At 32.2% G+C, this 25,654-nt stretch overlaps 1 protein-coding gene across 7 annotated transcripts in view; it reads left to right on the top strand.

The window, feature by feature from the left end:
• The first annotated feature begins 9,161 nt into the window (after window positions 1-9,161).
• Window positions 9,162-25,654, top strand: part of LOC117171551 (synaptic vesicle glycoprotein 2B-like) — a 17,151-nt gene continuing 658 nt past the window's right edge. For 2 of the 7 annotated variants that reach the window (XM_033358971.1, XM_033358970.1), the window contains exons 1-9: window positions 9,162-9,285; window positions 9,448-9,495; window positions 11,100-11,261; window positions 17,495-17,657; window positions 17,740-17,861; window positions 21,111-21,349; window positions 21,432-21,770; window positions 22,103-22,232; window positions 25,381-25,540. In XM_033358971.1, the coding sequence (XP_033214862.1) occupies window positions 9,450-9,495; window positions 11,100-11,261; window positions 17,495-17,657; window positions 17,740-17,861; window positions 21,111-21,349; window positions 21,432-21,770; window positions 22,103-22,232; window positions 25,381-25,540 (1,361 nt within the window). In that variant the 5' untranslated portion in view covers window positions 9,162-9,285; window positions 9,448-9,449. Of the gene's footprint in view, window positions 9,286-9,447; window positions 9,496-11,099; window positions 11,262-15,739; window positions 15,819-17,494; window positions 17,658-17,739; window positions 17,862-21,110; window positions 21,350-21,431; window positions 21,771-22,102; window positions 22,233-25,380; window positions 25,541-25,654 lie in introns of all 7 variants that reach the window. The other 5 variants (XM_033358974.1, XM_033358972.1, XR_004466902.1 and 2 more) reach the window with 5 other exon arrangements.

The following is a 25,654-nucleotide window of genomic DNA, read 5'->3' as shown; positions in this document are numbered from 1 at the left end:
ATGGAAACCTCCTTTTTTATACATCTGCAGTCGATAGAGCGGAAAATTCTACGTTCAGGTACGTGCCCAAGTCATTGGTCAATTGTAACGTTCAAGGTCAGTTAGATGTTATTTGAAATTAACAAAGCTTTTCAAGAGGTCAGTGTAATTCCTGAAGTAAATTGGAACGAGGAATTTAATAGTGACCTTTATTTTGTCTTTGAAGTCGACCTTCATGGCTTTTTGAAGTTCAACTTTGTTTTTGTAAATGGAAACCCCTTTTTTTACATCTGCAATCGATAGAGCGGAAAATTCTACGTTCCGGTATATACCCAAGTCATAGGTAAATTGTAAGGTTTAAGGTCAGTCAGAGGTTATTTGAAATTAACAAAGTTTTCCAAGAGGTCAGTGCAATTCCTGAAGTGAATTTCAACGAGAAATTCATTGGTGAGCTCTGTATTGATCTTGGTGATGATGTTCAAGGTTTTCTTAAGGTTTTTTCCAAGCAGTTGACGTTTACGTTTAGCATTACCAAGGAACAACGACGTGGACGTAGTAAATTCTGTTCCCTTTGGGGTGCTTGATTAGCGTGAGTCCCCTTGCCTCTCACGCTTCAATGAAGATGTTCGAACTGAAAACCTTGAGCTTCTTGACAAAAAGCTATGCGATTGTAAAAATGTGTTACAGCATTACGAATCATCTCCCTATCAATCAAATTTGCCTGTTGCAGAATCCGATTCTGCAATTCGTCTAAGCTTTGCGGTTGCGTTGAGTACACTTTGCTCTTTAAATAAACCCAAAGAAAATAGTCGAGAGGCGTCAGATCAGCAGATCTAGCAGGCCACTCGATTTGACCCCTTCTTCCAATCCACCTTTGAGGGAACTGAGTATCCAAATATGCTCGAACCTCCCTAACGTAATGAGCCGCTGCTTCGTCCTGCTGAAACCAAATATTTTGAAAATTATCGCCTGTAATCTCCCTTATTCTTGGTACAATTTGGTTTCTGAGAAGCTCTTCGTATACACGGGCATTGAGATTACCATCGATGAAGATAGGGCCTATCAATGTATCATTCAAGATACCGGCCCAAACATTAATATTTTGTGGATATTGTGTGTGACTCTCAAACATCTAGTCAGGATTTGTGTCGGACCAATATCTACAATTTTGCCTGTTAACTTCACCTTTTAAAGTGAAAGTAGATTCATCTGAAAATATTGTATTGCACAAGCAAAGTGGATCTCTATCAATTCTATTCATCATAATTTCACAAAATTCAACCCGAAGATCAGGATCGTCTTCATTGAGCTCTTGTACCAGATGAACTTTGAAAGGATGAAAATTAATGCTTTTTATAATATTTCACACTATCTCAGGAGCAACGTCACGCTCATCACTAGCTCGACGTAAACTAAGGTGTGGGTTTTCAACAAATGCTTGGGCTGTGTCCATCTGCATCTCCTCAGATCCTGCAGATTTTGGCCGACCAGTTCTCTGAAGGTCCTGGATAGGTCCATGATTCATAAAGCACCTTACAGTTCTTTCAATTGTTGATTTTGAGACAGGATTTAACTCTTCTCCATTACGAAAAGTACGATTAAAAAGCAAACGAACTTGATCATAAAATCGAACTTGATCTCCCCAACCACGCATCATTAATACAGATACCCTCTCTCATTCCGAAAGTTTAGCTTGCGCCATAATAATCTTTCAGCGAAAGATAGTAAGTGTGTACTCGTAATACGTAAATTTAGTTTCGATTCGTAATATTCGTATGGGAAAATGGTAGAGGTCTTATGGTATCGCCTTAGGTATTGACTTAGGTATCGAAAAACGGTATAGGACTTTATAACTCCCTCGGGGAGGAACAGAAATCTAACCTGAACACCTGGAACTTTTAATGAAAAATTTCCTTATGATTTAACAATGTTCACAACGCTGTAACCAAGGTCAATACAGACCTCACCAATGAATTTCTCGTTAAAATTTACTTCAGGAATTACACTAACCTCTTGTAAAACTTTGTTAATTTCAAATAACCTCTAACAGACCTTGAACGTTACAATTGACCTATGACTTGGGTATGTACCTGAACGTAGAATTTTCCGCTCTATCGATTGCAGATGTAAAAAAGGGGGTTTCCATTTAAAAAAACAAAGTTAACCTTCAAAAAGCCATGAAGGTCAACTTCAAGGTCCAAATGAAGGTCACCATAGAATTTCTCGTTGAAATATACTTCAGAAATGACCTTCACTTTTTTGACAAATATTTCACATGAGGAAATACCCAACCGTCCCGGGACTTTTTAGATACCCTGTATATTGTTACTTGCAACAACTCTTATTCGTTATTCTAAGTACGCAACAATTTCAAGGAGAACCCCGAAATTATTCGTCTGTCCGTTTTATCTTTTGAAACTTACTTTTAAAGTTTTATTGTTAACTACCTAATCTAGAGTCCAAGGAGAACCTCGGGTCTATACTTCTGAAAATATTACTGAGTACTATAAGAAAAAGAGATACGATTAAATAATTGACTGAATATAGACAATGTGTTCCTTTGACTGTGGGGTTTTTACCCTTCTTTTATAAATCAAGGCTAATTTTGAAAAGTCACACACAAACTGAAAATAAATCGTTAAACTATCTTTGGATCCTTAGCGGAGGATTATCGCAATAAATTTATCGCCTCACGGACAGGTGCTTAAGGCACGGTACAAGGTACGCTTCCCTATAACTCTGAAAGTCACTGAATCTTATGGCGCCATTTCCAAATGCGCGAAAACCGACGCGCGACGGTAGGGATCCCGAGGGCGGCTATAAATCGCGGCGACTAGACTGCTCGAGAATTAGTCTAGCCGCCCAGACGCCACGACTTGAATATTCAAAAGTGTATACCTTCTACTTATAATAATGGATGATTCGAAACTATTTAAACATGTTTGTCAACGTCCATGCATCTTTGATGTAGCCTGGCAGGCTCCGAGGCAGGCTCCCCGCTGTGAGGATGCGACTACTTTTGTTTATCTAGCTTGAATGACTTTAATTAGTCTGAGATTCAGATTAGAAATATGGAAAAAAAGTTCATAAAAATCGGTTAATATTTTCACTAGATTTGTCCGAGAATATCTATTACTGGACCATTTTGCAGCGTAACAAAGGTGGAATAACTTTTTTCACAATACTTAAACCCAAGGTGGGGGGGGGGGGCACTTGACAGCCTGTGATGCGGGCATGTGCTGGCTGGTCGCGCTCGACCTTCCCATTGTAAGGAAATTAGAGCCGATTAGGAAAAATGGAAAATTTAGTAAAATATTCATTAGCGAATTTTAATAGGCAACGTTAAATTTTCTGGATTATGACGAGAACATTAGAAAAAGATAGAAAGAAATCGTTTAATAACTTCAAAAGTTATTGCACTTTTGTTAGGCTGCAAAGTGGTCCAGTAATGTATTTTCTTGGACAAATTTAGTGAAAATATTAACCAATTTTTATGAACTTCTTTTCCATATTTCTAAAATTATATCACGAAATTGATTCAGCTCATTTAAATTTAATTGTGTTATACCTTTATAACTTCAGTTATTGTAACAGGTCTCAGTCTCAGAAAAATGAAAGACATTTATGCCAGGTCAACAAAAGTAGTCCCATGCTCACAGCGGGGACCCTGCCTTGGAGCCTACCGAGTACCCGGCCTCGGGTGGCATCCCCCTATCGCCGGGTAGCCAGCCTACCGAGGGTAGCAGTTTGGAATCGCTGTAATAGATCATGCTAAAGACAGCGAAATGAAAACTGACCTGGACGCTTGCCTCCAGACGCCCCGTAGGAAACCTTCAAGAATCACTAATCGCGTGACTAGTTTCACGCAAATCAAGTAGCGCGACTTCAGTCGCTCATACGGAAACCCACTTTGAGAGGTCGGACACACTTCAGGTCCTCAGCTTCGGAACGCGAACGAAAGAACAAAGGCAGCAAAAGCACGATGCGATTGAGAGAGAGAGAGAGAGAGAAAGAGAGAAAATCTCAAATTGTGGAAAGACAGGTAGTTTCCCTTCTGGGAAAGCACATATACGAAGTTTAAATATTTTCAAAATACACAAATTTTCTACCAAAGATCTAGAGTTGAACTAGAAGAGAGATTCTTCTAGTCACTTCTAGTGTTTTGTTTAAGCCCTCTGTTTGCGTGGGCGGATGAGAGGGAGAATCGACAGGCTTGCGCAATAAAAATTTTTTTGAGGGCTGCAACACTTCATAGTGTTGTTAACAATAACCTAATTAATAACATTAATAACAATAACCGAATGGCCTATGACAAAGCCACCGAACGCGTCCTCGGGTTGCGGATAGAGGGTCCCTGTACCAAGGGTTTCTGCTGAATATGGTTACAAAAATAAATAGGCAGTCGCGGAAAATTGTCCAGGGGTGGTCCCGAAGGAATTAACCCCCAAGCGGAGGTGTGAAAACCGTGCCGAAAGCTGAAGGGCACCTGGGTGAGGTGTCTAGAACAATAACTCTGGGATACCGGGCGACCTCTCAGAGTAAGCAGCCTTATCCTTGCATGCGGGGCTCTACAAGGATGGACGAACCCCTTTCCCTATCTTCTCGTGGGAACAACAATGACAACACCAAACATAGTTGTAGTAAGTGCGGTTCAAAACAACAGAACGCGCAGGGCTCCCGACAATGGGTTGGCCAGCAATGCCGACCAATCTAGAACTGGGGGAGCCAATGAAAATGGATTCAATGCGATGGATCGGCGGGATCTCGTGACCTTTGAGTGGACGGAGCAACTGAATCACGACTTGCTAGACTGCTACGATGCGAGTGTGGCCCGTGAACGGGGTTACATGGCACGGCTGCATGCTCTGTGGTGCGAGAAACACCCGGAGCTATCGCACTTTTCGCAGCAACGTCTGCGAAACCATGCGAACTACTTGGGCTGTTCCACTCAACTCGTGGGAAGAAAGACTCGTTTATCCCCGTGGGGTTACAGTAGTATCTTCTAGGCCGAGAGGACGTCTATGAAGAGGTGTTGGCTGGTGGGGCGCTAACGTACTGTGACAGGTCCACCAGTAGTAGCAACCTACCTGGTGTTCTGGCCCGCTTGCGCGGACCTTTTTTTCAGAAGCGAGAAGTTCGCGTTGCCATGAGGTTAATTAGTAGTGCAACTTAGAAACCGAGATTACGACGCGGGTAGGAGGATGGCTGATCGACGCGTGCCTTTTTTGCAGGTGGGGACGTTAGAGATGAAGTTAGCGATGAGGAGAAAGATTCGGGAGAGCCGTCGGCCGCTAGAGACAGAGTGTCGCCGGAGCTACTAGCGGCGGCCGGGACTGCGAAACATTCCGGGGTAGTGTGAGGTGCAGTGGGTTGGTACCACTTACGAGGCTGGGTATCATCGTAAGTGCCTGAACGATCTATGGGACCCGACGCGAGTTTTCCAATAATGTTCATTGAAATGAACCAGCTGAAATGCACCAAACCCATCTGAATTTCCTACTGTGAATTTATCTATGATCGATCTGTGAAAAAAAAAACAATGGAAATCAGTTTTTAATTTCAGAAATAATGTGTTACTTCCCTACCGAAAAGAATCTTTGAGTATATATTTACTAAAAATTCTTTAGGTCAAAGAAGCTCAGAGAAATTATCCGCAGGCACTCAGGTAGATATTTTTAAAGGTCCAGGAAGCTCGTTTAAATGGTCTGAGGGCTATAAAATATCCTTTCCGAAATTGAAATAAGAATACGATCATAAATAACAAGCAGAGAGGCTATCTCAATAGAGTAGCCGACACTCAAGGGTCCTTTGTTAAGCTTTCGCATTAAAATGTAGAAGTAGATTTTTTTAATTTCATAGTTAACAGTCTAAAACATAATAATTCGAAATCTACGGGTTTTGATGACTTCAGATATCTAACTTTTTTTTTAATGCTTAAAATTGGAATTAACAGAACATTTCTCGTAAATGGAATTGGATACGCCAAAAAAGACAACATTTTTGAATTCAACTAGAAAATTGTATATCAGTATATAAGTTATAATTATAAACAAGTAAAATGAGAAAATTCATCAATTAAAAAAAAGTGTTAATAATTTGAAGAGAAATTTAAATAGGGAGAGCGGATTAGCCTCGACCAACTACTGTAAATAACTCAGCCCGCCCTGTACGTGACGAATACAAAAGGAACATTATATTACCGTCGCACCACTCTTAAAAAGACCACTAAAAGGATCTTGAAAAGGACCCAAATCTCTCAAACTATCTCCGAGACTATTTTGTTTCAAATCGACTTTCTTTGTAGACTCAAATGGGCCAGGCTATTTCGCTAAAGGAAACTCAGAGATTTCTTTCGGTTGGTTTATTAAAGTTCTTAATGAGTAATGATTGTTAATTTATTATTGAGTAATTATTGTTTAAATTATTACTGCCGAAAATGTCAGTAATAAACATACAAAACCACAAAATATGCCGGACCGATCTGTCATTATTTCGAGGTTATGGTCGGATTCACCTTTTTACGAAAATCGCTGTAAGTAATGATGGGTAATGTCAATAAAAAATTTTTGTAGGTAATATTTTATTCACTTTATTAAAAACAAATCCTGTCTGTGCATAACATACCTTTTTTATACCTCAAATAAGCGTTAAACACAATTTACTCTTCGCCCACTAAAAGCGCACAATAATGTTACCTATTTATAGCATTTGTCACTCAGTAGCCATTCCATAATGTTATTGGCACAGAAGAAAATTGACGTTTACTTCTCAGTCAAGTCTCACTTCATTATTAATGAAACACATTTATTATTTGTAATTACTACATAACATAACCTATATTTTTTGAGACTTGTATCCATTTGAAGTTTAGGACGCAACCATGGAACCTATGATAAACTTGATCCAAAGATGCACGGACTTGACCGAATGGCCGATACGAATGCAACTTTAAAGGCGCGAAATATGAAAATGCCCCTGTACAATGGCTTCTTCCCTGCTTTTATGCAATTCTGGTAGCAATCAAGTGCGCCATGTATGTAAGCCCCAGTTATTTTTAATTGTAAGTCAAGTATTCCCTAATTCTTTCTCTAATAGTAGAGATTGTTATAAATTATGGAATTATAAAAGTTGTTTAAAAACATTTGTGCCTACTTCAAATTTATACACTATTTTTCATGAGATTATTTGTAAATCTAAATACCATTTTCGCTCGTTCTATACCTAGCAGTCTGCAGATATTTGGAATTTAGATATTTTTAATATAATTCAATCTCTAAAAGTATCTGACGGCAATTTAAATAATTTTTTGATTACTTTATTTTTTAGTCTGATCATTTTCCATCAATTTTTGAGAAACTAATGCCTAGTTTATAATACTATATTTAAAATGCGATTCTATAAAAGCATGGTACATCATCTTCACCTTATGTGTTTCATTTACAGTCTTTACATCTTCTCAAGACATTACATCAAAGTACTATTTTTCCAAATATTGATTGCACATGTTCTTTCAATGCTAATTTATTATCAATAATAGTACCTACATATCTTTACTTTTCAAACCCTTTGAGTCGTAGATTTTGTAGTTGCAGATTTATTGATGATTGCTTTACATGAATCATTGCAAATGTCACATATACCGTTTTCCTCTCATTAATTAATAGCTTATTTAAGCCATTCATAATAAATTACAAGATTCTGACTAATTATACATTTTCTAATTTTTTACTATCTTTATTCCCTTACACAAACACTGCATCGTCTGCATACATAAATACTTTCATAATAAATAGATCCCTGAAGCACTATTGTTTGAACTTCCAATTCTTGACCCTTTGTATTGTTCACATATACATATTGTTTTCTATTCTTAAGCTATGATTTTTTTAAGTTCAGAGCCTTTATATCTCTTATGACTATTTCTTTTTTTATTAAACTTTTCTGTAATATGTTCTATAAAATCGTTAAGTGCAACCTGTATGTTAAATTGTTCATGAAAACCATACTGGCTAGAGCTCATACCATTATTTTTATTGATATGTGTAAACAGTCGGACGTTTGTATATTTTTGAGAAAATACTTTGTTATGAAATTGGTCTATAACTATTTCCTTCGTTTCTTAATCAGTCTTATGTACTCTTTTTAAGGATTCCTTTTTAGTTCGTCGGTCTCCGATAGATGGCAATGGCGGGTGCTACGTTTTCAACTGCGCATGAGCCAAAAAGCGCGGACTTATTCGAAATCAACAAATACTACTAATAATCATATAGATAAATATTGACAAATATTTTTTTATTCTTTTTAAAAACAAATTAAGTTAAGTAATAGAAATACCTAACTTCTTTAAAAATTAGATGTTAACATAATATTTGCAAGCGCATATTATATAATTTCAAATAGTACCGCATAAAATTACATTAAAAACTGTCACATTTCTTTCAAGAATGACTAATGTCTATAATCTTAGTTTCTTTCTTAAATGTTTCGCAGTGAAGTATTGTTTAATCCGCATTATAAAGTAAAATATGCAAAATCTTGAAGTTTTAAAAGACCCTTAACTATTTCAAATTTTTTGAAATATTTTGACATCCCATGACATCTTTAAAGCCTTTAAAATACCTTTAAATCCTAAATTATTTTAAATTCTTTGAAATCTTCTGATATCCCTTAAAATCTTGTTATTCTCTTTCAGATTTCGCAGGATCTTAAAAAATACCATAAAATCTTTAAAAACTTTTAAAATGCGATTAATTTATTAAAACATCATGAAGTCTTAAAATATTTTCAAATATTTCAAATTCTGTGAAATCTTTGAATTGCTCCGCAATCTTTCAAACCGTTTTGAAATTCCTTGGAATCTTTAGAAATGCAATGAAATCTTTTTAATCCTTCAAGATGCCTTTAAATTATATATATATATATATATATATATAAATTTTAATAATTATATCAAAATCTTATACCCATTTTAAAGTTTGATTAAATGATTCAGATACTTACAGTTTCCTTCTTCAGAATATTGCGGTATTTCAAAGCTGTTTAAAAAATTTTCTTATCTGAAAGTACGGAAATTTAAAAAAATTAAAAGCAAATTATGAGTCAAATATTGAACGTGTCATCAGATACAGAGTCATATAAGATAAGAAAATCACTTCTGAAATTAGTGCTGTGGTTGACAATGTGAAAAACATGGATTAATCTCACAATTCAGAATCGGTTTCGTTATATAAATGGACGTTCTTCTGCTTTAGCTCGTCGTTTATTTTAATATTTTCACACAGTTAGTAAAACAAATTGATAGATACAGTAAGTAAAAATAATAATAAAATGTTTTGTAAATAAATCGAAACTTATGGGAGATTTGAACACTCTTTTTTAATAAAAAAAGAGGTCCCAAATAATCACAAGTTTGAAAAGTTCAAAGCAATTTTGATTAGACGCTTTAAATATGTTGTATTTTTACTGTAGAAATGCAAACACCGGAAAATGTTATTCAAGATGCCATTGAAAAAACAGGTAAATATAAAAAAATTAATTACCTCCAATGTAATTATCATCTTATTTAATTAAAATATCAGGTTGTACACTAGAATGATCAAATTTTTTCTCTCGAATTTTAATGCTCATTCCTTCCAGACTTGTTCAAATAAAAATGCGTATGTTTAGTTAAAAGAATATTTTTAGAGATTCCGCAATCCCCATAAGGCTTAACGCGTATTTCCCATAAGAAAAAAATTTGTTTTTGTACATTTTATTTAGAATCATCAATACTAGATATATCAAGTAGAAACTCAACATTTCTTTTGTACACTTTTGTCCAGTTGTGTTCACTTTTCAATTATAGTGAGATAATTATTATTACTGTTTTTAGCTTACTGTAGTAAGCAAAAAGACTCTTATTAATAACTACTTCAAGAAAAAATTACATTAAATATGATCCATATTGAAAATTTGGAAGAATATTTAAAATATTTGCTTTTCTTTTAGAAAAATAAATTTAAAAAAAAGAAAAAGATTGTTTAATCCTTAGTGACCACACTTGCGTGGAGTAACACGCTCACCCCACTTCGGTCCAAAGAACTCAGGCGACCAAAATCACTATTAAAAAAAAACTATTGAATATTTTTACTTGAAATTTTTTTCAAAACTTCTCAAGAAGTAACTTTAAAAGATCATGTAGGTCGTATTGCCAAAAATTACATTTGAATATACTTTAGTAAATGTTGAAGTCCGAAATGTAGAAAAAAATACTATTTTCATTTAAAAATGCATAACTTTTTTAATTTTCGATCTTAAGGGCTGAAAACTGAGTTACGTTCTCCAGATGTACCACTTTAAAAAACAATATAGTAGTTCAGTGGATTATTCAAAAGGTATATTTATTTTGAGGAATGAATGCCGGTAAAAAGGGAAAAAATAAATCATGCGTTTTTGTCAAAATGCTCTGTTGTATTACTTGTTAAAAATAATAATTTTACAAAATATTGGTGAATTCTTGAAATTACACGTGGTAGGCATGAAATTAAGACAAAATAAAGTGATCTTCCTTTTATTGTATGTTACTGCAATAATTACGAATGAAGACGCTGTGCCCTTGACAAACAGCATAGCTTGAAATCGTATCTCGTCACTCCATCAAAAACCATCGTTTTAAAACGCTATATGTCTTTTAAAAATTTTTTTATATTGACAAATATACTTTTTAAACTTTATTATTTAATCTAAAGTCAATATACTCTAAAATAAAAATTGACTCCAAAAAACACTTTCTAACGTACTGACCACACTTGGGTCCAAAGCAAACCCAACTCAATTTTAAAAAATATGATTTTCCCCGAAATGATTTTCCCCGATGTTTATTCATTGTACCGCAAAAAAACTATTATCAATAAAAACACGCAAACCCCGATTCTTCACTTATGCGAATTTTTTGGGACTCTTTAAAACAGACTTGTGGGTGTGAAATTCAAAACATAATTTTTCATTTGTATTTTTTCAGGGGGGGGGGGGGATTTTTATTTGGAATTTTATTGAATTTCTGGACTACCCCATTGTACACTTTAACACTATTTTGCGTTTAAAAATATTATGTTCAACAATAAAGTTTTTTGCTTTTTTAGGATTTGGCAAATTTAATCTAAAAATAACAACTCTGGGGGCATTAATTTTTCTCAATTGTGCACTTAGCAATGTGAGCACAGGATACATATTACCAGCAGCCGCATGTGATTTTGAAATGACAACTGTTGATAAGGGTCGCATAATCATTGCGCCTGTATTTGGTTAGTTAAAAACATACACGGTGTGCTTGAAATGACTTTAAATAAAATGGGCTCCGAAACGGGATTTAATTGCTGATTTTAAGAATGTAGACTTCCCTGAGTAATTCCCAACAAGAGTTAAAATGATCGATCTGGCCTTTTTTTTATTTTGGACCCTTATGGCAGGCCTCAATAGAGTTTACTTTAGTAGATCATGAATTTTCATTAGGCTGAAATCACTTGCTAGAATATATTATAGTTGCTTTGAGTCGATGCCAAACCTATAATCGAAAGCCATAATCGAAAATTTGTGTTTTCTGTTTGAATTTTCGGTTTTTCTTTAACTCATTAGGATAAGACAGTTTTAAATAGCTTCACCAATGACACTGTACTAAAATATGTATGGAGAATAAAAAATTCGAATGAAAAAAAAAAGGAATAATATACCAATTTTTTAAAGAGTTTGTACAAAAAATACAAAGTTCAAAATGATACGTTGTTAGTAATATTCATTTACAGTTTACATAAAAACCACTGAATAATTAATCCTTATATAAATAAAATAATTTTTTAAATAAAAAACTGATTACACATGAAGACCGTTAAACTCACAAACTGTTCGTAACAGATGCTTATCGTAGTCGCAATGTGTTGCACGAAGTTGATATTTTTACCATATAGATTAAAATTCAAAATGTACAGATTGAAACGCTTGTTCACTTAATATACCTAATCATACTTTATGGTTTTCGCAAAATTCTTTAACATGTGTAAAAACACAGTGCACCTTAGGCGTAAACGAAATATCCAAGTCCAAATAGCTGCGTTTGAAATCATCAATGTTCTTTTAAAATTCAGAATGTAAAGTATTACTGAAGCTGGTATTTACGACTTTTTAAAGTCATGAAAAACTTACACAATTGTCAAAAAGCCTATAGAGGAAACATTTCGCAATCCATCTAATTTATCTAATAATTTTTCACAATCATTTTTAAATGATGCAGACGGAATACTAGAGGCTTTCAGAGACTATTTTAGGAGACGATTCGGAGTTGAAGCTATGCGACACCACAACTGCGATGTTGAACACGATGCGATGGAAAACTCAATTGAGAAAGTCTGTGTCACCGAGGTTAGGGAAATAATTAAGAACTTGAAAAACGGTAATGTTGCCGGGGGGACGGTATTAACACTGAAATGCTTAAACACGGTGGCGCGTGCATACCACATAGACTGTGCGAATGGATAAATTTATGTTTCGAGATGAGAGACGTGCCAGACGATTGTAAAAAAGCGATTATCGTACCAATATACAAGAGAAAGGGAGATAAAAGCGACTGCAATAATTACAGAGGGATTAGCTTATTTAGCACCGTAAGTAAAATATATTTAAAAATACTTATTCGAAGGGTAATGAAAATAACAGAAGCAAAGATTGAGGAAGTCCAAAGTGGGTTTATGCCAGGAAGGTCATGTACGGATCAAATATTTATCTGAAGGCAAATGAAAGAAAAAAGTTTGAGAGTAGGAAAAAAAGTTTTCTTTTATTTTTTGACCTAGAAAAAGCTTTTGACAAGGTAGATAGAAGTAAACTTTGGGAAGTCCTAAAAGAGTAGGAAGTCAATGGATGGCTCCTACAAGCTATAAAAACAATATATACAGGTAGCAAAGCGAGTGTAAGAGTAAATAGGAAATTAAGTGACTGTTAGGATATTATTCAAGGAGTTAGACAAGGATGCGTTATGTCTGCATGGTTATTTATATTATTTATGGACAAGTGTTTAAGAATGGCTCTCTTCGATGAAGAGGGTGGGGAACTCGAAACAGTAAGGGTACGTGGGTTAGCGTTCACAGATGATAAGGTTGTTATGGCAGAGTTTATCGAAGACTTACAATGAATGTTGAATAAACTAGATGCAAGCATGGAGAGAATGGGCCTCAAAATTAATGCAAGTAAAACAAAAACTATGGTGTTCGAAGGAAAGAGTGAGAAAACACTATGAAATATTTTATTAAATGATGAGAGAATTGAACAAGTAGATAAGTTTGTATACCTTGGTAGCTTATTTACTAGGGATGGGAAGATAGATGAGAAATTAGATAGACGCATAAACGAAGGTAAGAAGGTTATTGATAGAGCAGGTCCCCTTATCAGAAGTAAAAATATATCAAATAAAGCTAAAATGGCAATACATAATTCTATATTTGTACCGACTGTACTATACAGTAGCGAGACATGGATTTATCAAGAAAAATATAAGAGTAAAATTAACGCAATTGACATGATATTCATGCGCATAATATGCGTGAAAACCCTGATGGAGAAAGTAAGTAACGAGATAGTTCTAAAAGAATGTGGTGCAGAAGAGACGCTAGTAGACACATGGGAAAGAAATCGGTTAAGATGGTTCGGACATGTTGAGAGAGTGCCAAATGAACAACTAACGAAACAAGTGTATCAAGGTAAAGTAAATGGCAGCGTGCCAAGAGGTAGACCGCGGAAAGAATGGTTAGAATGTGTGAATGAGACCCTAGTTAGAAGAGACATAAGTCACAGAAACACGAGAGCCTGCATAAAAAAATGCATGGACATAAACGAAGCTAGAGAAGTATGTCAGGACAGGAAAGTATGGCTGCAAATAGTTATTAAAAAGAGTGTCAGTAGAGTGAATGACGCCTGAAACAAAAGACCTTGGCCACTAATGGACCCAAGTGGGGAACCTCAAATAACGACTTCGTGAGGTTCTTCGTTTAGGGTGATTGCTAGAGAGATTGATCAGCAACCTGGGTCGGAGCAGTGTTGCGGAACGAACGTGTTATTTACTTAAATAACACCAGAATTCTGGATCAATCTAAAAATTCCCTACCCCTTTCACACACTACTCCTTTCCCCTACCGAGTGAGTCACGCCTACCCCGAAAGGGAAATGGCTTATTGGTGTAATAATAATAATAATAATAATAATAATAATAATAATAATAATAATAATTTTCATTGAAACTTACTTCTCCCCCGTAAATAACTTGAAGTTCAACATTATAGATCTTCGCCCAAGCTACAGCTGTTTCTTTGACATTTTAAGCCATATGAGTAAAGATACTATTCACTATTTCCAAAAATAAATGAAGTTGTGGCGGCGGTAATATATATCCGGAATAATTTTGTTTTCATCGGCAATAAATACTGGTGGCGAAATGCAGCACATAACATTTTTGGCCAATTATTTTTCTTTTCCTGTAGCACTAAGCCATTGTGAAGGATTCTCTGTAACGTTTTTAATTGATCGCGGAGTAGAAGATTCACAGAGAAAGTCCATTCGGTAAGCTTTTGTATTCAGCTTTACATTTAAAAATAATGTTGACTAAAGACTCAATTTGACCATTTGGAGTAATCTCTAGAATTTTAAAAGCACTGTTACGACCTTTTTTTACAACAAAATAAACAGATCTCACTGCGATTTTCATCATGATTTTCCGGACGATCCTTTACATTGGACATCGTGAAGTGAACTAAATTTTTTTTGGCAATATTGTTATGAAGAATCCCCTGCCAAGTAACATAACGATATGTTTATAAGTAACACAATTTAAATATACAAAGTACTTTTAATGTAACGCAAAGCAATTCAAACTTTTTAACATTAAATTGGTTGTAGAACTCGAATTGGAGACTTGTAAGAGGCTATAATATCATTCTAGCGAGTAACTTTGGTCTAATTTTGTCTTAAAAAGAATAAAATTACTCAAAATAATAATTTTGAAAAAAAACGAAATAAAATTTTTTAATCTACTCAGGCAGGTCCACATTATTAAAATCAGCGATAAAATTCCGTTTCGGAGCCCATTTTATTTAAAGTCATTTGAAACACATCGTGTATATTAAGAATTATAAAAAATATTTTACATAACACAAGTATGGTTTCCTCGTTTATTGGGCGTGAGAAAAGTGATTATTTTTTGGTGATGGGATACTTAACCAGCCTAGTCTGGTAAAATTTACTTTATCGTCCGCGGAAAAAACGAATTAGGCGCGCGCGCATGCTCGTTCGTTACTTCGACCCACGCGCACTGCAGTTCTACGCGATACTTGTCCCTTTAAACTAACCTCAAACTTAAAACGAAATATTATCAGAAAACTCGGAAGCCATACTCTTAATACAGAATATATCGTGTGTATCGAGGCAACGATGTGTTTTTATGGTCTCGCGTGTTTGAAAAAACTCACGCTCGGACGTAAAAATACTACTTTGCTGCCGTGGCGTATAACATTTTATTCTGAAATATATAAACTAATAAATACTTTTTGATAGTGACTGTAGGTCAGGGAAAACCAGGAAATCAGATTAATTCCGAGAATTTGATTTCGGTCAGTGAAAGTCAGGAAATTTGAATGAAATCTTGCAAAAGTCAGAGAATTTCGATAAAAAGCACTTTAAATGACTGTTAAGGATTATAAATTTGAAATTTTGATTTGAAACTGTTTTATTTTGTTCATAACAGATTCTATGTAAAAAATTATACAAGGTGAGGATTATGGCCATTGAATATTCATGGCCAGGGAAAATAAACGAATAACCAGGTAAAAATTGGAGAATTTTGAAAATATTAATATTTAATAATAATTAATATTTATTTGCAGTTGCTTTCACCTTACAATTATGTTCTTAGTTAAAAATTTGTTTATTTGGTAGAAATTCAACAATTTGTTGAAAATCATCGTTTTTAGTTTAAGATTCAACTGTTCTGTTCAAGATTTATCTTGTTAGGTTGAAAATTCAACTGTTTTGTTAGAAAATCATATTTTTGTGGAAAATTAATATTTTTGAGTTTTTTCATTGAGTTTTCAACAATTGTCTTGAAAATTGATGCTTTTGGTCGCGTTTAACAGTTTTTGATTTCAAATTAATTTTTTTTAAATATTTACTATTCACACTATTTATTGAAAATTAATATTTTTTAGTTGAAAATTGACCTAATTGGTTGAAAGTGGAACCACTGATCTAGAAAGTCACTTTTCGGTCGCATATTCATTAGTTTAGTTGCAAATTTATCTCTTTCTTACACGCTTCGTTTTCATGGTTGATAACAACTTTTTTAACTAAAAATGTAACTATCCCATTTGTGGATTTCTCATTTTATGTTTTGGTAACCCATTTCTTTGGTTGACATTTTTTGTTGTTAATAAATACTTGTTTAACTGAAAATTCAACTATTCCAGTTTAAGATTTCTCATTTTGAGTTGGTTGAAAATTCATCTATATGGGTAAATGTACAACTAATTTGGTTAAAATATGATCCTTTTTAATTGCAAATTCCAAATTTTTGGGCAAAAGTTGAACAACTTTGTTAAAAATTAATTTTTTTGGTTCACGGTTCCTTCCTTTGATTGAAAGTTTAACTATTTTGTTAAAAACTTGTTTGTTTCTTTAAAATTATTTTGTTAACTGAAAATTTAATGGTTCAATTTTTGGTTGAAGAATAATGATTTTCAGTTCAAAACTGTTAACTAGTCTTCTTATTTTGAAATTTCTTCTCTTTTCGTCAAAATTACAACTGCTTGGCAGAAAATTAACTTTTGTTGAAAATTCATATTTTCGGTTTAAAAATGTACGAGTATTTCAGATAATTCGTCTTTTTGATTCAAAGTTCAACAGTTTTTTATAACTTTTCTTCTTTCTTGACTAAAAAATATTTGTTGATAATTCGACTATTTGGTAGGAAATTCATCTTTCTTGATTTAATAATTTTATTGTTTTTGAAAATTCATCTTTTCGTTTTTGAAAGTCAAAGGTTTTCTAATACATTTGATTTTCAAGCTAAAAAATACAACTGTTTGGTTGAAAATTCTTCTTTGTTGGTTGAAATTCAATAACTTGGTTAAAAACTCAAACATTTAGTCGAAAATTCAATGTTTTTTTGAAAACTTAACTATTCTATTGAAAAGTTATCTTTTTATCAGAAATTCAATGTTTTGTTCAACACTAAATTGAAAATTGATATTTCATCGTAGAAAAGTAATCTTTTTTGGTAAAAAATTAGCTGGACATGTTTAAATTTTAATATGAAATTATTTTATTTCTTTTTTTAGAGATTCTATGTTAAAAATGTTATAAGATTAAAATACTGTTCTTTGAATATTAACGGTCAGGGAAGATTAAGGAAATTTCGGTGAATTTTAAAAATGGCTGTTTCTATTTAACCTAGGGGTTTTGAATAGGGTTTGTGATGAAATATTTATTATTTTTTAACAAATAGGTTCCTGTATCGGATCTGTCCTGTGGGGATTTTTGGCTGATCTTAAAGGACGAAGGATTTCTTTAATGGTTGCATTATTTCTGCAAGCAAATGCAGAAATTTTAATGTCATTTGCTTCAAATTACTGGGCTTTACTCTTCTTCAAATTTTTGAGTGGTTGTTCGTAAGTATTTTTAACTTAGTTTATGATTTAAAAATGTCAAAAAGTAATTACATATTTCAAATTTAATTTTCATTTAATTTAGAATGATGGGTGAAATATCCATTTTATTCACATATGTCGGAGAGTTTCAACCCATCAGATTCCAAAAAAGGGTTCTTTCATGGGTAAACTTTGTTATGGGTATTGCAATAATTATTCTACCTCGTAAGTATAAGAACTTCTAAAAAGGGTATTAAGACTTCTAGAAATATAATCAGACGTCACAGTTAAAAATGCTCTTAAAACAGGGGAAATAGGATGATTTTTCACGAAACTAGGGGAATAAATTCTTTCAATTAAAATTAATTTATAGGTACCATATTGAATTCAATACGGAACGCCAAAAGACTAATTTTCTGCAAAACAGTTGAATTTTCGAATCGAAAATATAAAATTTCAAACATTCAACTCGATTTGAACTGAAAAATAGGAAATTTAAGCCGAAAAGTTTAGTTTTTTACCAAAAAAGACACATCTTCAACGAAAAAAAACCTTTAATCAAAAGGATAAATTTTCAAACAAATATTTGAACTTTCAACCAATAAACATTGCAGTGGAGTTTTCCACATCGCAATATGAATTTACAAAAATAGAGTTATTTTTCTACAAACATTTGTGGTTAAATTTTCAAACCAATAAGAGAAAGTTTCAACAGAGCTGTTAAATTTTCGACCTTAAAAAAACTTAAAAACTGAATATAATTGAATATCCACTTTAAAAAAATGCAACCAAAAGGAGTTGCATTTTCAAAAAAATATTTAAAGTTGCCATAAAAATACGCATTCTTAAAAATGCAGTTGAATTTTTAATCCGAAAAGTTAAATTTTCTACAGAAAAATTCATTTTGACTTGATAAAAGTGAATTTGTAATCAATACAGATGACTCATCATATAAAAAATATAAATTTTCTATCCAATAAGAAGTATTTTCCACAAAACAGTTGAGTTTGTGACCAAACATGATGGACTTCTAAACAAAATAAATGGATTTTCAACAATACAATTACATTTTCAACAACGAAATTCAATGTTTTACGAGATAGCGGATTTTTCAACCTACAAAGATGAAATTTTAACATAAAAGATTAATTTTATACTGAAAATAAATAAGTATTCAAACAACAAAAAACGCATAAAATCTTAATTAAAAAGAAATGCCAATAGAAAAAAAAGAGTTTCAACTAGAAAAGACCAATTCTCAACAAAAGAGTTATAATACTTCCTTAAACACATAAGAATAATTGTCATCCAAAGAGTTGATTTTTTTACAAGAAGAAAACCAAAAAGACGAATTTTGTACAAAACACGTGAATTTTCAACCTAAAAATATGTATTCTCAACGGAATATGTTACACGTGATATTTTAATACAAAAAGATTTGAATTTAAAATCAAAAACTTAGTCAAAGTAGGCGCCGAGTGCCTACATAAAATTGTTTAGTAGCTGATTAAGACTTTTCTATGTACCTTATACCCCCCTACATACTCTCTCTTTCCCTATTTACTCTATCCTCCCTTACTTACTCTCCCCACACTTCAGCATTCGCTTCCCTTCACTTCCCCAACTTTCCAACTCATCCAGTTCCCCCTCTCCTTACTTCCACCGTACAAACTCCCTTTCTCCTCACTTCCCAACCCAAATTTCCACTTGCTTGCCATTCCTCCCTCATTTCCCCTCCCCGCACTTCACCACCTTCCCCTAAGATCAATTAACTTCTCCTATTTCCCCAACTCTCGCTTCCCCTACTTATCTCATCTTATTTCCTCTTATTTCTCACATCTCACAAATTTCTTCTGCTTCCTCTCTCCTTATTTTTATCTCCTAATTACCCTTCCCATACCTCAACGTTCACTTCTCTTCACGCCCCCAACTTTCAACTTCATCTACTTTACCCTTTCCTCACTTCCCTCGTACAAACTTCCCTTATCCTCACTTCCCACCCCAAATTTCCACTCGCTTGCCATACTCCCCTCATTGCCCCTCTACGCATTTCGCCACGTTCCTCTATGATCTCTTAACTTCTTGTACATTTCTCATAACCTCGCTTTCGCTACTAACCTCACCTTATTTCCTCTCCTTTACTCTAATTTTCCCTACCCTTCTCATATTTTCTACTTCCTTTTACCTTATTTTTATCACTTTCCCTGCTTCTCCCATCATTTCTCCTACTTCCCTTACCATGATTTCTTCCACTTCCTTACACATTAATTCCCCTACTTTCTTTCCCTTCATTTCCCTCACTTTCGCTTTTCCTCCTTACCCTACTTCCTTTTTCTTGGAAAAAAGTACACACGAACTCCAAAGATAAGCGCACCAAAGATACGAGCGTCGCGACTCCAAAGGAGCGAGTGGAATTTTTTCTGCTCTATCCCAGCCCCACTGAGCGTGCGCGAGAGCGTAGTAAGGCTGTGTGCGTGTACATACATTACCCCCGTAATCTAAATGTCGCAGGAGTGAGAGCCCCTTTCCAGCTTGTATCTTATAAGTTCCCGGTTCCCCAATTTCACGTATCTTTGGAGTTCGAGTGTAAGAGGCACGGACACCATATTGAAAGTATAAGGGTTTTTGCTTGGGGCTACGAAACCCTAAAAACAGATTAATTACCAACCAAACATTTGCATTAATAACCAAAAAGATAAATTTTTTACCAAGATCATTGATTTTAACAGAAAACTACGAACTTTCAACAAAATGCATGAATTTACTAATAGAAAATTTCAATTTTTAATTTAAAATATTGATTTCCAACAAAAAATGGAATAATTAAATGCTCAGTTAAGAAAATTAATTTCCAAAAACAAAATAACGAATTTTCAAATGAAGAGTTGAATTCCCAAGAAAAATATTTGAATTCGAAATTAAAACAGTTAAATTCAACCAACAAAATATTTGAATTTTAAGCAAAATAATTCGTTCTCAACCAAAAGAGCTGAATTTGGAAAAAAATCGTTTAACTTTCAACCAAAAAGATGAATTTTCAAACAAGAAGATTAATTTTCCACTACAAAAGACGAAGTTTCAACAAAGTGCATTATTATTCAACCAAATAGTTTGATTTTCAATCAAAATGATACTAATTTACCCAAAAAAAGATGAATTTTCTAATTAAAAAGATAACTTTTGAACCAAATAGTTCAATTTTCAACTGAAAATTTATCATTTTAACCAAAAATAGAATAATTACATTTTTAGTTTACAAAATAATTTTCAACAAAAATCGAAAGAATTTGAAACAAAATTATTCTTAAATTTTCACATTTGAGCGAAAAAGCGACAAAGAAAGGAAGTTCTTAAAAAAGGGGAAAAAAGAGTCATTTAAAAACAGGAAAAATAGTAGAATTGGTGGAAGAGTGTGAAGTTTGTCAAAAAATTTTTAGTTTAGAATTATTTAAATAAATAATTGCATGATTTCAGTTTTAGCCTGGGTTATCATTCCTCTAGAGTTTGAGTACAGAAATAATTATTTCTTCTTTCGATCGTGGAACCTGTTTGTACTAATCTGCTCCTTGCCAGCAGAGATTTTAGGAATTTGGCTCATTTTTTGCCCGGAAACACCAAAATATTTAGGTGAAACTGGTCAGACTGAAAAATTGATGAAAGTCCTTACTGATATGTATACAGAAAATATTGGAGGAACTCCTGAAGAATATATAGTACAAAACTCTTTTTTGTTTGCCTAATTAAAAATGTTCTTCTAATTGTTGATATGATATTGAAATTTTTTATGTTTTCTAGATAAAACTAGCCAATTCTGGAAATGCCGATCTTTTAGTACTCACTAATTCATGGGGAAATAAATCAGATTCAGAGAGTCATGAGCCTTTTAAGAAGAGAAAATTAGGTTCTCTGTTAAAAGAATTTAAATCGCAAGGACAGTATGCTTTAAAAGCACCTTATTTGAAACGATTGATTATTATTTGCGTATGTTTTTTCTGCGTAGCGTCTGCATTTTATTCGTTTTTTATTTGGTTTCCAGAAATATTTCAACGTTTAGCTTATTTTGAAGCTCATTATCCCAATAAAACTGTAAATATTTGCAGTATTTCAACAAAGTCTTCAGAAAATATTAATATGGTACGTTTTTTTTTCAGCCACTAAAAATTAAATCAGTTTGAACGAAGTAGATCAGTGTTGGTAATGAGGTACTTTAATGTCCAAGGACGATAAAGTCCACTTTATTTTCTATGGGAAATGCGCAGGCGTGCGCGTTCGTTACTTCGACCAACGCGCACCTGAGATATAATTTTATTAGAAAGCTAGGAAATCGTACTTTTTCCACAGTCTATATGGCGTTTACCGAGACAGCGAGATCTTTTTACGGCCGAGCGTTTTTGCAAAATCGCGCTCGGCCTTAAAAAGTCTTCGCTACCTTTGTGCATGATCTACTATTTTGGATTTTTTTTCAGGATGCTTCTTGTGTACGAGAAGTTGATTTAAGTGTCTATCAAAGTTTGTTGTGGCAAGGCATTATTGCTTTAATTCCCAATATTTTATTACCACTTTTAGTTGATAAATTGGGATTCAGATTTTTTGCAGGTAATTTAAAAGAATTTCTTTCATTCATTCACTATGTCTACATTAAATTTTCCCATGTTTCTGCCCGCTTTTCGCGTGTTGTTCATTTTTTACGAGGGGCTACCACTGACATGAGAAATCTGGAAATCTTAAAACTATGAGTGTGGCAGTTTGAACCGAATTCGCATCGAGAGCGCTAAGATTTTTTGGAGATTGCTGAGATAATTATTTTTAACTACTTAATTTCAAGATCCAAATTTAAGAATGCCTAATTTTTTTTAATAATTTGCAATCGTTACATTTTTGACACTTCAAATTTGAGTTCATTTATTTTAAAAGTTTTTAATTAGATATCGTATATATTTCAACATTTGTAGAAGAATTAAACTTTGAAGGTTCACAGTCTTTAAATTATTGAATTTTACGTAGTGAAAGTTGCCTTTTCTTACAGAAATCTCATTTTTAAGGCCTTAAAACTAATTGTTTTTATTAAGAAATTTGAAAATATCTGCCATGAAGTTCTTGAATTTTCAGAAGTTTCGAATTAATTATTTCACACTGTAATAGTTTAAAATTAAATTACTTGAAATTTCAGAGCACTTTCTTCGTTAATAGACGACAGATTTAAATTCAATAATTTCAGAATAAATATTCTAAATTGTTCGGTTTTAATTTTAGCCTATTAAAATTTAATAATTTTACATTTTACTTTTCTAAATTGTTTGGTTTTAATTTTAAAAGGACGTAATTACCTGTTATTTTTAAATTTGAAAAAATCGTATAAAATTTAATTGAAACAAATGATAGTTACCCAATTTTCTATTTAGTGGATTAGTAACTAAGCAATTTACAACTAAATGACTATAGAATAAATTTAAAATCATGCTAAATAAGGACAGTCATTTCTCGAATTAAAACCTTAAAAATGAGAAGATTTCAGAGCAAAGCTGCGAAAGTTAAATTACTTTTTATTTAGAACTGTCCCAAAAAATTACAAACTTTAAAATCTCTTTTAGAAAAAAAAAACAATTTAGCATTGAATGGCTTGAAATTGTGCAATTTTAAAATGTGTATCAGCGATCTTCTTTTATATTATTTGCTCATGTTGTAATTTTTAATGTAATACCTAAAAATTGTCCGATTTGCAGTTGAAGCTTTTCAACAACACATTTTTCAACATTGGAAGATATCGAGAATAAATAATAATTCTGAATTAAGTGCTAAAAATTACACGATTCAAAGTTAAAAAGTTAAAAATTCTATTCATAAAAATAAAAATAGAGAAAAATTAAACTAAATGAAATTGATAACTTAATATTTGAATAATTTATTAAAATGGAAATGGTTATAATTTTATAATTATGAATTTTCATGTCGCTCGATACATTTTCAATTTTTCGAGCAATTTTTACATTTCATCATTTTTAATTTTACAAGTAAAATAGAAATGGTTAAATTTTAAAGAATATAATCGACAATTTAATATTTTTAAATTTTTAAATGAGTTCAATTGATATAAAATAACATTTTATTATTTTTGAATAATGTTTGGATTCGTTTAATGTTCAACGTTCTATAGTAGAAATTCATTCATTATTAATGTTTCGCAGTTAAAACTACTTTATTCTGAAAGTTTACAAAAATTCAATTTTAAAGTTTTATAGTAGAAAGTTTTTAAATGTTAAACGGTGAAAATTACCGTGTACTTATTTTTGACCTTAGGAAATTTTGTTTGATCAATTTTGATGTTAAATCATAATTTTTTATGCAATAAAAATGTCTAATTGTATTATTTCAGAAGTTTTGAATTGAAACATTAAATTTAGCTTTTAATTTTCAAATTTTATTCGCTTTGAATTTATAATTATCTAAAGTCAAGTTTTCAATTATATAATTTTGAACGCTCTCATTTAAAAATGATACAACTTCAATTCGTTCGAGTACTAAATGATCTAATTCTCAAAATTGTAATGTAAACAATTCTCTTTTCATTATTTTGAAATGGTCCTATTTTTTAAATTTCAATATAAAACCATTCAATGTCGACATTCTTCAATTTTGAGAAAATTGATCAATTTTGAACATTGGTATCATAGGTATAAATCAATCTTGTTTTGTATTATTTTTTTAATTGTTAATTTTCTTTGGAATATCTTAAAATTGTCCGATTTTTTTTGCAGATTTCAAAAAAATAAGTATTTAATATAATATAATTACGACTTTCAAGAGTTTGAGCATTAAAAAGTTCGGATATCACAATTCTTAGTTATTACATTTTTTTTAGTCTTGAATGAAGTTCTCATTCGTTTAATTTTCAACATCACTTACTAGAAAGTTAGTTATTTTTAATGTTTCGCATTTAAATTACTTTCTTATTTTGGACATTTTTGTAAAGTAATTAAATTTTAAAGGTTTATAATTGAAAATTTTTTCATATTGAGCGATAAAAATGATATAGTGAATTTATTTGTTTACTCAGGGGAATTTGTCTAATCATTTTCAAATTTTAAATTATCAAGTTTTAATCGCTTTGAATTAAAAATGATTTAAATTCAAAAGTTTCAAATGTTAAATTCTTTAATTTTAAACGATTTTGCTTAGAAGTAACAAAATTAAGATTTCTTTGAATTTTCAGTTATAAAATTTTAAACATTTTAATTTTAAAATATTTCATTCTTAACGTTTTGAAAATATCATATGATTCAAATTTTAGTTTGAAATCATTCACTATCTAGATCCTTCCACTCGAATTGAAATTGAATAAGAAATTATATTATCTCAACTTATTTCTAATCGAATTTTAAGAATCTTATTATAATATTTTTCAATTTTGAGAGGTTTTGATTGAAAATGGTTTATGTTTCTTGCAACCATTTCGATAATGTATAATTATTAAATTTAAAACGCTTTTATTTAGAAATGATACAAGTTTAATTTTTTTCATTCCATTCGAAATATTTTCCTTTTTTTCAAAATTGGACTGGATCTAAAATTTTTTGATTTTGAACGTTTTCAATTCAAAATTGTTAAAAAAATATATTTTAAGTTTTAAACACTTTTAATTCGAAATTATTCATTGTTAATCATTGTTTTAATAATGTTAAATCCTTAAATTTAATAATTTGTTTAATAATAAGTCAATGGAATAAAAATTTACAATCCGCTTCAGTAACATTTTTAGGTATAGCTGTCGGTGTTACAACAGGTCTCATTTTTGCAATTTCTTTTATGCAAAATGTCGTGTTGTCATCAATTTTTTTGGCTGTCATGGATGCGGCTATGAGTGTCATGTTTTCTTTCGTCGTTGTTCTTTTCCCTACAAAAATCCGGTAATTGGTGTACAAATTCTTGATTACATATTTTTTTTTTGATGAGGGAGAAAAATCCATATAAAAATCTTTGTAATATTTAATTATTCAATCATCTATTTATTGCAAACTTGA

The sequence above is a fragment of the Belonocnema kinseyi genome, chromosome 4, assembly GCF_010883055.1.
Source record: "Belonocnema kinseyi isolate 2016_QV_RU_SX_M_011 chromosome 4, B_treatae_v1, whole genome shotgun sequence".
Classification (NCBI taxonomy): domain Eukaryota; kingdom Metazoa; phylum Arthropoda; class Insecta; order Hymenoptera; family Cynipidae; genus Belonocnema; species Belonocnema kinseyi.
This window is presented reverse-complemented; position numbering and strand designations above follow the sequence as displayed.